General features: G+C 46.7%; 1 protein-coding gene across 10 annotated transcripts in view; it reads left to right on the forward strand.

Moving 5' to 3' along the window:
- SEMA4A (semaphorin 4A) overlaps positions 1-8,888 on the forward strand; it is a 70,574-nt gene extending 61,686 nt beyond the window's left edge. For all 10 annotated transcript variants that reach the window (XM_053368249.1, XM_053368247.1, XM_053368248.1 and 7 more), the window contains 6 exons: positions 312-462; positions 2,283-2,472; positions 3,491-3,606; positions 3,766-3,923; positions 6,932-7,050; positions 7,988-8,888. In XM_053368249.1, coding sequence (XP_053224224.1) covers positions 312-462; positions 2,283-2,472; positions 3,491-3,606; positions 3,766-3,923; positions 6,932-7,050; positions 7,988-8,658 — 1,405 coding nt within the window. In that variant the 3' untranslated portion in view covers positions 8,659-8,888. The remainder of the gene's footprint in view (positions 1-311; positions 463-2,282; positions 2,473-3,490; positions 3,607-3,765; positions 3,924-6,931; positions 7,051-7,987) is intronic.
- Positions 8,889-13,074: the final 4,186 nt, after the last annotated feature.

The following is a 13,074-nucleotide window of genomic DNA, read 5'->3' on the forward strand; positions in this document are numbered from 1 at the left end:
GCAAGAAGCCAAAAGGAATTATATTAGGCAAAATTGTTTATAAAAAAATGTGTGTCAGGAGAAATGCACACTAAAATGCTGACAAATGTTTGTACAGACCTTTTTAGAAAACTATAATAAGGCAAACTGATGTGGAAATGCAGCAAACTTAAATTGAGATTGGAAAAATGAGAAACTGAGAAAAGTTGAAATTGACAGATCACCCACTCTTACCTCAGAATTCATTTTTGTGCTAATTGGAGATAAATAAATGTGCCTCAGAGAATATGCAAAATTCTAGTGGGGCAACTACCTTGTATATTTCTTTGCAGGCAGGCAGGAAATCTTGGGAGCTCAGCAGTGTGTGCCTTCAGGCACGATGCTATCAAAAAAGCCTTTGATGGGAAATACAAGGAGTTGAACAAGGACTGTTCCCGATGGATGACCTACAACGGCCAGGCCATGAACCCTCGTCCTGGCAGTGTATGTATTGCTCCTAGCATTCTCCTTGCATTGAAGCCAGGATCTGCCTTGCCCTCTTCTTAATCAAGTTTGATATAAACTTTCCTGCCTTTAAATGTAGTTCTTGCACCAAATTGAACAGGCCCTAGAAAGGCAGCCATAACTCCTTGGTAAACGGAAGAGGCAACTGTTCCCCAGGTTGGAATGGATGTTCTTCCCATCAGCAATACTCCTGGGCCAAATCCAGTGGTGTATCCAAAAAAAATCTTGTAGCTAAAAAGGGCAATACGTGAGCCATGTTGTCTTAAGGTTTCTTGTCCCCTCTGTACCTTTCTCTTTGCCTCTCCATATGCTTGGACTGGTGGTAACATGGCAAAAGGTGTTATGTATCCAGCATGCCTGGAATTTTGCTGCCATAAAATGGTTTGCGCTGTTGGTCACGAGTTCACCTGGAGGTGTTGTTCAGTTGTGCAACAATGTCAAAGTAATGTCAGGCGAGGAGGATATCTCACTGCACTTGGAATAGTGCTGATGCCAACTGAATAGTGGTGACCTCCCAGTTCACCTAGATCAGCTGTGGACCTTTTCCAAGGTCTATCAAGATCAGGGTGTAGAGACGAAAGGTTCCTTCCATGATGTTGATCTATTTCTTCTGCAATAGTCGCAGGATAAGATTTTATTCCTTCTGTTGTCCTGCCCAGTTCCAGCCCTTTTCTCTCTTATGGCATTTGGTCAGCTGTAGGTGTCCTTTGGAGGGTCCCCAAAGCTTTCGATTCAGAACACAGAGCAATTCAAGCCTCTATATGTCCTTCCAACTCCCAGCACCTTCCAGATTCACAGACACTTTAGCCCTGGCTGTCATCTTCATAACTACAAGATCATGTCACCCCTAGCCAGGTGAAGGGGTGGGGAAAACCCACTCAGTTGTTTCTGTGACAAAACACCAACTTATTTGCACATGCAGATAAGCTACTTGGCCAGGGTATATTGTCTTAACCAAGAGACTGGATTGACCAGTTCAGCAGGTTCACTCTGCTATATTCTAAGCTCCCCATTACTAAATCACAGGCTTGGTGGGACCCACAGATATAATCCAGAGCAACCCCACAAACCTACAACAATATTTTAATTATTACAGAAAGAACTAAGTGGTGCTAAGTGGAGGAAGGGAAAGGAGAATGTTAGCCGCTTTGAGACTCCTTAAAGGGAGTGAAAGGCGGGATATCAAATCCAAACTCTTCTTCTTCTGCTCCTGGTCACTCTGTTGGCTTTTTGCAGCACCATAGCTGAGGGCCAGCTTTGCCTGGAAAAAGGCCCCACATTCAATCCCTGGCATCTCCAGGCAAGGCTGGAAAAGAACCCTGCCTGAATCTCTGGCTGCAAGTGGCTGCAAGTCAGTATAGATCTGGGGTAGCTGACGTGATGCTCTCCAGAAGTCGTTGGATGACAGCTTCCAACATCGCAAACCATTGGCCATTCTGAGGGCAGCAGCTCAGTACAGGGGTACCTTGGTTCTTGAACTTAATCCATTCTGGGGGTCTGTTTGATTCCCAAAGCCATTCGACAACCAAGGCACGGCTTCCGGTTGGCTGCAGGAGCTTCCTGCACTCACTCGGAAGCCATGGAAGCCGCATCGGACATTCGGCTTCCGAAAACATTCGCAAACCAGAACACTTCTGGGTTTGCGGCATTTGGGAGCTGATGTGTTCAGGAGCCAAACCTTTCGGGTACCAAGATACCACTGTATAGTTTTACAGTAAAAAGCTAGAAGAACCAATCGTCTGACTCAGTCAAAGGCAGCTTCCTATCCTTTATAATGTTTGAGCTTCTTCTCCCTGCAGTGCTCTGTCGGCCCGTCTTCAGACAAAGCTCTGACGTTCATGAAAGACCACTACCTGATGGATGAGAAGATTGAGCCGACCCATAACCAACCTCTGCTGGTGAAGCAAAACGTTAAATACACCCGGATTGTGGTGCACCAAACTCAGAACAGCTTGGGACATCCCTACAACGTGATGTTTCTTGGGACAGGTATGGGTGGTTGTTGTTTGCTTTGGTGGTAGAGATTAAGCTAATTGCTTTGTCACCTCATTATTCCCTTTGACCCAACAAGGGCTGCAGCATTTAACCAACTGATGAGCTGAACAGCATTGATCGCAAGCATTTTGATTAATAATAATAATAATAATAATAATTTTATTTATACCTTGCCCATCTGGCTGGGTTTCCCCAGCCACTATGAGCAGCTTCCAACAGAATATTAAACAGAATAAAACTTCAAACGTTAACAACTTCCCTAAACAGGGCTGCCTTCAGATGTCTTCTAAAAGTCAGATAGTTGTTTATTTCCTTGACATCTGGTAGGAGGGCGTTCCACAGGGTGGGCGCCACCACTCCCAGAAGCTAGCTGTCCATCGTGTCAAAGGTCACCAGATAATGTGCTAAAGGTTCATAGAATCATAGAAGTGCAGAGTTGAAAGGGACCAAAAGGGTCTTCTAGTCCCACCCCCTGCAGTATAGGAACCACAACCTTCTCCCATGAGAAGCTGGGAAAGCTGATGGTGGGATTGCAGATGCCTTTGTCCATCTTTCCAAGCCTCACCCATCTTAGCTCTTTCTGCTCAGGGCCTAATTTCCCCTTGAAGTCAGGAGGGGCAGCACGAGAGAACAGCCCCCCCCCAGTCCTATGGCTTACTTTTGGTCAGTCAACAGAAAGGCAACCCCCTGCCACACAGTTAGGGCTCTGAAAGTGGAAGTGAACCTCATGTATGAGGGAGGGTGGACTGCAAGAGGGGAAGAGGTCAGTTCCCCTCACCCACATGCATGGGTGTAGCCAGGATTTTTGTGGGGGGCGGGTTTCAGGCCTTTTGTTAGGGGGGACAGAATCTCAGTTAACTATGTAGGGTACAGCTGCCCCTCCCCACCCCTTGGCTACGTCCATCCCCACATGCCCCTTTTGGGGACACAAAGCCCTTGATGGGGGCAGGCCTGCATTTTAGCAAACCCTTCTGCCAGCACTATGTCTCACTTGATACTTTGTCTTCCACAGACAAAGGTGCCCTTCACAAAGCCGTGGTCGTTGGCACCGAGGCTCACATCATTGAGGAGATCCAGCTGTTTGAGAAGCCAGAGGCGGTCCAAAACCTGCTGCTCTCCCCTGAAAAGGTGAGCATCCTTTCTTGCATAGGATTGGGGCAACATACTTCTAAGGGGCCGTATCTCATAAAAAAAAAACCACAGACATCCATCTCACATCTACACAAAGAAAGAAACAAGAATAAGAATGATAATGACCATGGTCTTCCTCTGCCTGTGCCTTCTTAGGGGATTCTGTATGTGGGCTATTCCACGGGAGTCCTGCAAGTGCCCTTGGCAAACTGCAGCATCTACACAACCTGTGCCAACTGTGTTTTAGCGCGAGATCCTTACTGCGGCTGGGATGGGCAGAAGTGCCGAGATATCTGGGGTGCTACAGAGAACTTGTGAGTATTTGCAGTATCCCTCAGGGATTGTTGCATTAAAAAATAACAGGGCCCCCAAATACATGCATGATAACTGACACAATCCATTCACGACATCATAATGTGGTGTTAGCAGTCCCTTCCTAGCTTATGCTGTGCTAAATTTCACATCTGTAGTGTGAAAGAAGCCCGTAGCTTCATGGAACCTCTGTGTCCAGAGGCAGTTCATCACTGAATACCAGATGCTAGGAACCAACAGCAGGGAACTTCCTTACTTGGAAGCTTCCTAGAAGCATCTGATTGGCTGCTGTGAGAAATGTGATAGTGGGGTAGACGAACTGAAATATACTCAGAGTCGAGTGTGGATTTCATGCTCTTTATTCAGCTCATAGTAGTAAGGAATGCCAGTTCCCCCGAAATGTCTGCTTTATATACACAATGGGCCCCACGTGATTGGCTAATTCCGGGATTCTCCTGTAGGCCAGTCAGGTTGCAGATTCACTTCCACCTGGAGTTGGATTGGGTGGCTCCTGCGGACCAATCAGACTGCTGCATTCTGGATCCTATTGTTCTAGGACCTATCAGACTGCTGCCTTCTGAATCCTATTGTTCTAGGACCAATCAGACTGCTGCATTTTGGATCCTATTGTTCTAGGACCAATCAGACTGCTGCATTTTGGATCCTATTCACTCAGTACATAACAAGGACCCAACTCAGTCTGATACAACATGGCTCAGCTTAATTGCTCCCTAAATGCTAATGGTGTTGTGGTGGCACTGGAGCCTGCGATTTTGGGTTGTGGTGCTCCTTTTGTGAAGCATCCCAGATAGAGGTTAATACCCTCTCATCCCACCCCCTTCCCTCCTCCCCTTGTTATTTATTTATTTCCCTTAGGTTTATACCCCCACCTTTCTTCTGTCATGGTGGTGAGCATGTGGCTACGGAGAATACTTGCCTTGCATGTAGAAAGTTTCAGATTCAATCCTTAACATCTCCAGGTAGGACAGGGATAAAACTCCCTGTCTGAAGCCCTGTGAAGTCGCTGCCCAAATCAGTGCAGACATTACTGAACCAGTAATAACAATATAATCATAATTTATTACTTATACACCACCCATCTGACTGGCTTGCTCCAGCCACACTGGGCAGCTTCCAACAAAAATACAGAGCGGAGGGGATCAAAGATTAGAAGCCTCCCGAAACAGGGCTGCCTTCAGATGTCTACGAAAAGTTATATGGTTATTTAACTTCTTGACATCTGATGGGAGGACGTTCCACAGGGAGGGCGCCACTACTGAGAATGCCCTCTGCCTGGTTCCCTGTAACTTCACATCTCACAGTGAGGGAACTGCTAGAAGTGCCCTTGGAGCTGGATCTCTGTTCCTTGCCTAGACACCGGGGGTGGACACGCTCCTTCATATATACAGAGCTGAGGCCATTTAGGGCTTTAAAGGTCAGCACCAACACTTTGAATTGTGCTCGGAAGCATACTGGGAGCCAGTATATAATTATTTTAGGACCCGTGTTACGTGGCCTGGTGGCTGCTCCCAGTCACAAGTCTGGCAGCCGCATTCTGGATTAGTTTTAGTTTCCGAGTCACCTTCAAAGGTGGCCATACATAGAGCACACTGCAGTAGTCCAGTTGGGAGATAACCAGAGCATGTACCACTTTGGCGAGACAGTAGCCGGGAAGGTGGGGTCTCAGCCAGCGTACAAGATAGAATTGGCAGACAGATGGACTAAAGGTCTGTATAAAGGAGCTTTCTATGTTTGTATGGGTCATAGGCGCTCACCTATCCAGGTACTGTCCAGACCTGTCCCACACCTGCTTCAGCAAGATGGCATGAACCTTCTCTCTCTCTATCTCTCTCTGAAATAAAATGCAAATTTTGAGAGGAGAAGTCTGTCGACTGCTGTAACCCACAAGAGCTAATTGGGCTCTCCATGGACAGTCGTACCAAATGCCATGTGCTGAAGACAAAATGCAGGGCTTCGTGCTCCATCTGTAGGTTTCTTGGAGGCCTCTGGTTGGCCACAACAGAAAACACTGAATTGGTCTGCTTAGTAGGGATGAGGGAGAAATGTGGCTTGATTCAAAACACTTTTTTAATGAGAATCTATCTAATACATGCTTGCCTAATACATGTGAACTGAAATGCACGTATCTTTCAAGATTCACACTTCTCCAGATTTTGCTATGCAGTTCGCCAGCCAAAACATGCTTACAAGAATAAAGGCTTCTATTAGTGAAAAGAATGTGCTAGAATGCATTAAATTAGGGAAATTATTGCAAAAAAAATGCATATACTAGGCAAAATCGCATGCACATGAAAATTAGTATGAGTTATCATGTAGACTTGTGAGAGGAAATTGCTATCTGTTTTTTAAAAAAATATTTATGCCTTTCCAGTTTATACATTTCACTAATTTTACAATCATTTTAACATTTCAAAACTTGACGTCATCCCCCCTCTTTCTGTGGTTCCTTAAATTTATTTTTAATATCTTCTGCATATCCAAATTAACTTAATTTGCTGATTTATTCATCTGCTTTAAATATATACTCTTATAAAACTGCAGGTTATTACAATAATCCTGCCAATGTTCTTATCTGTTTACAATTTATCTGTAAATATTCAATAAACCATTTCCATTCTTTTATAAAAAGTTTGTTATCTTGATTTCTTATTCTTCCGATAAGTTTCGCCATTTCTGCATATTCCATAAGTTTTTTGTATCCATTCTTCCTTTGCTGGGACTTCTGCTTCTTTCCATTTTTGGATGAATAACATTCTTGTCGCTGTAGTAGCATTCATGAATAAGTTTCTATACAGTTTGGGTAGTTCTGTCCCTATAATTCCCAAAAGAATCTCAATTGGGGAAATTGCAATCTGATGTGGAAATGGGGAGAATTGAATTTAAGATGGGGAAACCGAGAAAAATCAAAAGGGACAGCTTTGTCCTTCCCCACTTCTTAGCACAACCTAGTAAGGCAGTTCTTACTTTCCTGTCTTCTCTTTGTTCCTAGGAATGACTTGGTGCAGAATATCGAGACAGGGAAGCCGGATCCTGGGTGCCAGCCCAAGAGCGGAATTGGCAGAGCCATACCAAGGACTCGGAATGGCCCTGAAAGCAGCTTGCTAACAAGTTTAGTATGAGCCTTGCAGAGTTTGATTGATCGGCGAAGGTTCTTCCCCTGTTCGGAAACAAAAGGCCTTGTACTTCCCAAGGCTCTTTGTTGCTTTGCGAAAGCAATGCATTTGAAAGCAAGATGCCCGTTTGCTAAAGCCACACACAAGTTTCGTTTGGGAAGACCAAGAAAATGATAGGGGAGGGGAATGTGTGTTAGGAATCCCAATGGCTGTGGTCGGCTATCTTTGCAACCTCTGCTGCTCCTAAGGATTTTAGATTCATTTCAAGCAGGAAGGAGAAATTTGCTAGACTATGTTGGGGGCAGTGATCTGTCTATGGCAGAAGGGTAGGAGAGGGTTTGGGGTAGCAAACTGTCATGTGCACCCATGTTCACTGTGTTTTCCAGCTGCCTTGGGACAGTCCCTGGTTGTTGTTCTTATTTTGTCTTTTGGGAGATGTTGGTAATGATTTTTTTAAAAAGAAAAACTTAGCGTGTCCACAGTGTTTGTTCCATCAGATTCCAGCTCCCTCCCCTCCGAGGTGAATCCTTTTTGAGCAAATTCAGCTAGCCAGTCCTGCTAGCAGAAGCCTGTGCAACAGGGCTCTCCCACCCACTGCACCCCCCCCCAAAAAAAAATTGGCTGGAGGGGTCAGGAGGAGAGAGGAGATTGTTGCATCAGGCAAGCAGAAACATTTGCGCTGATGGAGCAATCCCTTAGAGCTATGTTTAACGGCATGAGATGCGGCTGTGTGCACTAGTGCGCATGCAAACCAATGCATGTGCATGAATGCCAGAGTGTCCAGCAGTGTGTAGCCAGCCATCAAGCCCACATGGTGACTCTTGAAATGTGAACAGGGATGCTATAAGTACAAACGATGCATCCTTATTTTTTATCTATGAAATGGTGGAGGGCATGAATCACAGCTTCGTTTCTCTTCCTATAAATTTCAGTTATGACCGCTTCGTTCAACACCATGGTGAGGCTGCCCTGCCCGCAGGCTTCCGCTCTGGCCAACTACTCGTGGAACTACCCAGACAGGAAGATTCCGGACAGGCTGATCCTAGAGGACGACAAGGCCCTAGTCATCATCGTGCACGAGGAGACGTTGGGTCTCTATGAGTGTTGGGCCAGCGAGAACGGCTACCAGCAATCTGTGGCGCGCTACCACGTGAGGACCCACGACTCCCCTGCCAGGGTGGACAGAGCCCGCGAATCGCATGCTGATGGAGAGCCAGTGGGGGAGTATCGCTCCTACTGGGTCCAGTTTGTCACTGTGACAGTGCTGCTGTCAATGACCTTGGCCGTCGTGGTAGCGTTGGCCTTTTTCTCCTACCACGACAAGCTGAAAGCGAGGAGCAAAGTGCAGGGCTGCAGCAGCCTCCCTGACGCCAGTAAGGCCTCCGGGCAAGAGAAGGTCCCTCTCAACAGCAGCCAGATCCCCCCGCAAAGCAGCGAATACCAGATGCAGGGCCCTTGCCAGGAAGCTGCCGACAGCTCCAAAACCTGCTGCGTTGAAGTGGGGGGGCCCTTTCAGGACATCGACGCTGACAACAACCGCTTGGACTCGGGCTTGGCCAACGGGGACGACTCTAGAGCGGCCGTGGCAGCGGAGGGGATCTAGCCTGGCCTACCTTGTCCCCCGCCAGCTGTTGCCAGGAGCAACCGTTAGCGATTGCAGCAAATTCACACAGGCAACCTGACAAAAACAAAGAAACCAGAAGTCTTAGCACTACTGTGGTGCTCTTTTGAAACACCACCAGAAAACACAGAGTTACCTCTGATTTCAGTATTTCCCCTCTCCCCGTTTTCTGGTCTGTTCAATGCCACGTAAAACCCAGGGCTTAGTGTTGCTCCGCTGGCTGAATCCCTGTCGTGCTTTCGTGTCCCCACCTCCATCCATCGGGTGCTGGGCCAGCATCCCCAAATGTTCACTCACTGCCAAATCCACAAACCTCTCTGTGAAGTGCTTACCAAAACCCAGAAGGCGGAGTCCCCTCGCTGACTCCTGGTCTCCAGAACTGTTGGGTTTGGAGATGCGCAGGAGTGAAGGGCAGGTGTGGCAAGGAGTGGTTGGGTCAGGGCTGTTTGCTCCATGGAGAGGTAGCAGCCTGGATGTCATGCATCCTAGATGACAACCACAGAGAGAGAGGTTACAGAGGATGTTACTAAGAGGGTGGCAGTTCTTAAGGTCACGGCGATGCAAGACTGGGCTTCCTATGCAGAAGGGCAGCTCAGTGATCATCATGAGGCAGCTCTACAAAGTATAGTGGCACTGTTGGGGCCGCAGAATGGGGATACTGAGAGGAGAGAGCCACAGGGCATTCTGTGCAAGGTTCCCAGGAGCAGAGGGGCCCTTGTGCGTTGTTGTGCCCAATGTGGTTCTCAGTTTTCCTTTGCGATTAAGCCAGGCCTGCCTCTGACTCGCATTTGTGGATGAAGAGAGTGTGGCAGGTCTCCATTTTGCCTGCTTTAAATTAAACAGGAAACAGAAGTGGGTAGGTGGGAGGTGTTTGGAAGGTCTTTCTGTGTCCTGCAAGGAGCACTCAGGAGCAGAGGAAATAGCCTTGCAGTGAGTCGGACCACTGGTCCGTCCTGCTCAGTAACACTGACTAGGGTATCAGAAGGGGTGCTCTCAATCCTATGCAGAGACGTCAGGGACTGAGCCTGGGACAGAATGGTCTGCCACTGAGCTGTGCCCTCTATAGCTTACCTAAGGTGTCTTTCTCCACACCTTGCGAAACCACTAGAGGCCCCTTTCACCTGTTTGTAGCAGGTCTGCGTGCTCTGCTCTATAATATACATACTTGCGTAGCTGGGCCATTGAAATTCTGTGCCAAAAAGCAAAAGGAAATCTTAAGTTCGCTGCCACAATTTTGGTCCTTTTTTTCTTTTAAAAAGGCACATGTTTGCATAGTTTATGTTGGTTTTCTGGGTTGAGTGGGCCAGGAGTATTAGCTATGCAAGGCCTGAAGGGTGTCTCCCCACCCCTGGAAATCTTCCGCACATACCTACCCCCCTCCAGCTTCTACAATTTCCACAGGCATCACTCGCATACTTTTTCAGGCATGGCCTTTGCAACCATAAGGACTAGATTCTTGTCCCCCTTTCCACTTATTAAAGCGAAACCTGTGAGTCTTTGAAAGATGGTCCCTGCCCTCGGCATACCAGGTTCTCTGCACGCCCTGCCCACGTTCTTCCAGAACTAGAGCATGCAACACATAAGAGCTACCCACATGTGGAGGCCGTTTTAAATTGCTTGGGTAAAGCAGTGGGCTCCCTTACACCATGGGGGGGCAACATGGTGCTACAGGTGATGGGAATTGTTGTCCAACCACACTTGGAAGGCACCACATTGGCTATACCTACCCTGCAGCTTGGGCAACTTCCACCATCTTCTTTGCTGTGCTGTAGCACCAATTGTCTGATTCCATGTGGGATACTCTCCTTATGGGAACAACTCCTCTGTAAGGCGGTTTTATTTTGACAGCCAATTGGTCCTCATGCTGATGCTTACGAACTCGTCCCCCTTTTCAGTTGCAAAGTGCTTTACATGCGTTTGGCCTCACAACCCCCCGTGAGGCAGGTCAGTATTATTCCTCTTCGCCATGTGGGCAGCAAAAGGAGTTTGCCCAACGCCCTGCACAGAGCCAAATCGCGTCTCCGCTTGACACAGGTGCCTTGGCTGACTTGGCAGAGGGATGCCTGAGGGGACTCCCCCTTCCCCATTTGCTTTTCTCCTCCAAAGTCAGCCAGAAGTCTTGGCTCCTGGAACTGAGCCTACAGACAACTCCTTAGAAGTTTTTTGTGCCCCCCCCCCAATATCTTTATTTTCCCGTGTATGTTGCTCTGCTGACCTCTATTGATCAAAACTGCATTCAGTTGCTTTCAAGCCTTCCTTTTGCTCCTACAACTTTCCTCTGTTGACCTATGTGCTCTGCTTGTGGACAGACCTTGGTTGCTGGAGGAAGGGAGGTGTGTGAAACAACATTTGTCCCGAGTTCTAGGCCTGTCTTTACTGCCATTGCCTCGGGCATGTAAAACTACTTGCAGTTTTAGAATTGCATTGTTTTTGTTGGTCTAAAAAGAAGAATTATTTGAATGAGAGACTTCCAAGGTCCAGTGATTCTGCTAGCGCGCTAATGCTCTGGACTCAGCGATGTGGACATGCCTCGAAGGAAGACACATACGTTGCCACTGAAGGCTGTTTCATGTGTTATACAGTAGCAACCAACTGTACACTTTGGGGAGAGGAAAGGCTTGCTCCACGATGACCATACCTGCACGATTAATCTTTTAGCAAATAAAAGTCTTTGTCGTGTCCATGTTTTGCCTTTTTAGGTGTGTCTTTAAAACGTCTTTGGCCTGCACTGAAGAAAACATGATGTATGAAGAGGACCTGAGTTCAAATGGCGCGTTGTTTCTTCCAAGCAGCAGCAGCTATTGGCATGCCTTGTACACACCTTTCCTCTTTGTGTGTACATATATGTGTCTGTGTGTCTTTGTATGCAAGAGAGTGATGTTCTTAACTGTTGTGTTGGAGTGGCACCTCTCCCGAAAGAAGGGATAGGTGGGAAATCCTAGCCGGTACACCTTCTCACCAGCTAATTAATTTAACTGTATATCAATTGATAATTGGCCATTGAGTTGTGGGGGGTGGGGGAAGCGAAATCTTTAAACATATACTTAAAAAAACAAACAGGTACTGTCCTAAAAGTTTTAATGGGAGTGAAGTAGAATATAGGAGGAGACTTATCCCAGAGGAAGTAATATTTATATCGCTTAGTCTGTCCCCACAACTTCTCAGGTTTTTGCCTATTTATCCTTCCCTTCTGAAGAATAAGCAAAAGCACTCCCATGTTTGCAGAGCCATCAAATTGCGGAGTTGGAACCATCCACTCCAACCCCCTGCAATGCAGAATATCACAGCTCCTTGCACACACCATGCTGCTGCTGTGTACACACTATATACCTAGAATCCTGGGAACTGCAGTTTACACCTCAGAGAGCTACAATTCCCAGCACTCTTAACTGCAGTTCCCAGGATTCATTGGGAGGGGGTAGGGTGTCCATTAAATGTCTGGTGTGTACACACCCGGTGGCAAGTTGAGAGAGTTGCTCATCACCAAATAAGGAGGATTTTTAAAGAGCTGCTTTTTCTTCCCATGCTCCTTGAGATCCAGATGATGCCCCCCTCCTCACCCCACAACAAAATTCATTTTACCAAAATGGGGGGGGGGGTTATGGCTCTATCAGCTGCTTTTAAGTTGGAGTGACTGAGGCTGGAGTTAGAGATAAAATTGTCAGTTGAAAAATCATTTTCTGTGGTAGCCTTTGCCTCATGCCTTCTGGATGTTTTGGACTGCCAGCTTCATGCTTTTCCTGGCTGGGGTTGATGGGAGTCTGAGTCTGAAATGGCCACTCTGTCAGGGACTGGTTAGAGTCCAAAACATCTGAAAGGCACCAGGTAAGCAAAGGCTGGCATGCACAGGTACACATTTCTTCCCCAGTTGCCTCTGGTCAAACAGACTTTTGAAAACAGGAAAATAAAATTAAAAAAAACTATTTTCTGCTTGGCTGGAGCCAGATATGGGGAGCACCTCAAGCAAGGACCCCCCCTTTCAAATTGCTCTTCAGAAAAACACATAACCTCTCTCCAGCCTGATTTCCTCAGTGGAGGAAAATGCATGTCCAACAGGGTGTTTTGTCTGTTGTTCATTGTGTTGTTTATAACTTGTTTTTTTAAATGTGTTTATATGTACTATTTTTATTAAAAAGTTTGATGCATTGTGGTATTAGTGGTTAATAACTCTTGATTATTGTATCGGATTCTCATCTTGGGGCAGATGTCAGAGGCAATACCTGAGTCAGAAGGCTCATTATCCATACTTGCCTTTCCTCTGCTTTTTCCAGGCACAATTTAAAGCTCCATATCTGAGTGCCCTTCTTTGTTCCGGAAGCAAAACGTTGACATTTGCTCCAATTCAGCTTTAAAGAGCAGCTTTTCATGGGGAAAACTCAAGTCAAAAAAGAGGGGAGG

The sequence above is a fragment of the Podarcis raffonei genome, chromosome 16 (assembly GCF_027172205.1).
Source record: "Podarcis raffonei isolate rPodRaf1 chromosome 16, rPodRaf1.pri, whole genome shotgun sequence".
Classification (NCBI taxonomy): domain Eukaryota; kingdom Metazoa; phylum Chordata; class Lepidosauria; order Squamata; family Lacertidae; genus Podarcis; species Podarcis raffonei.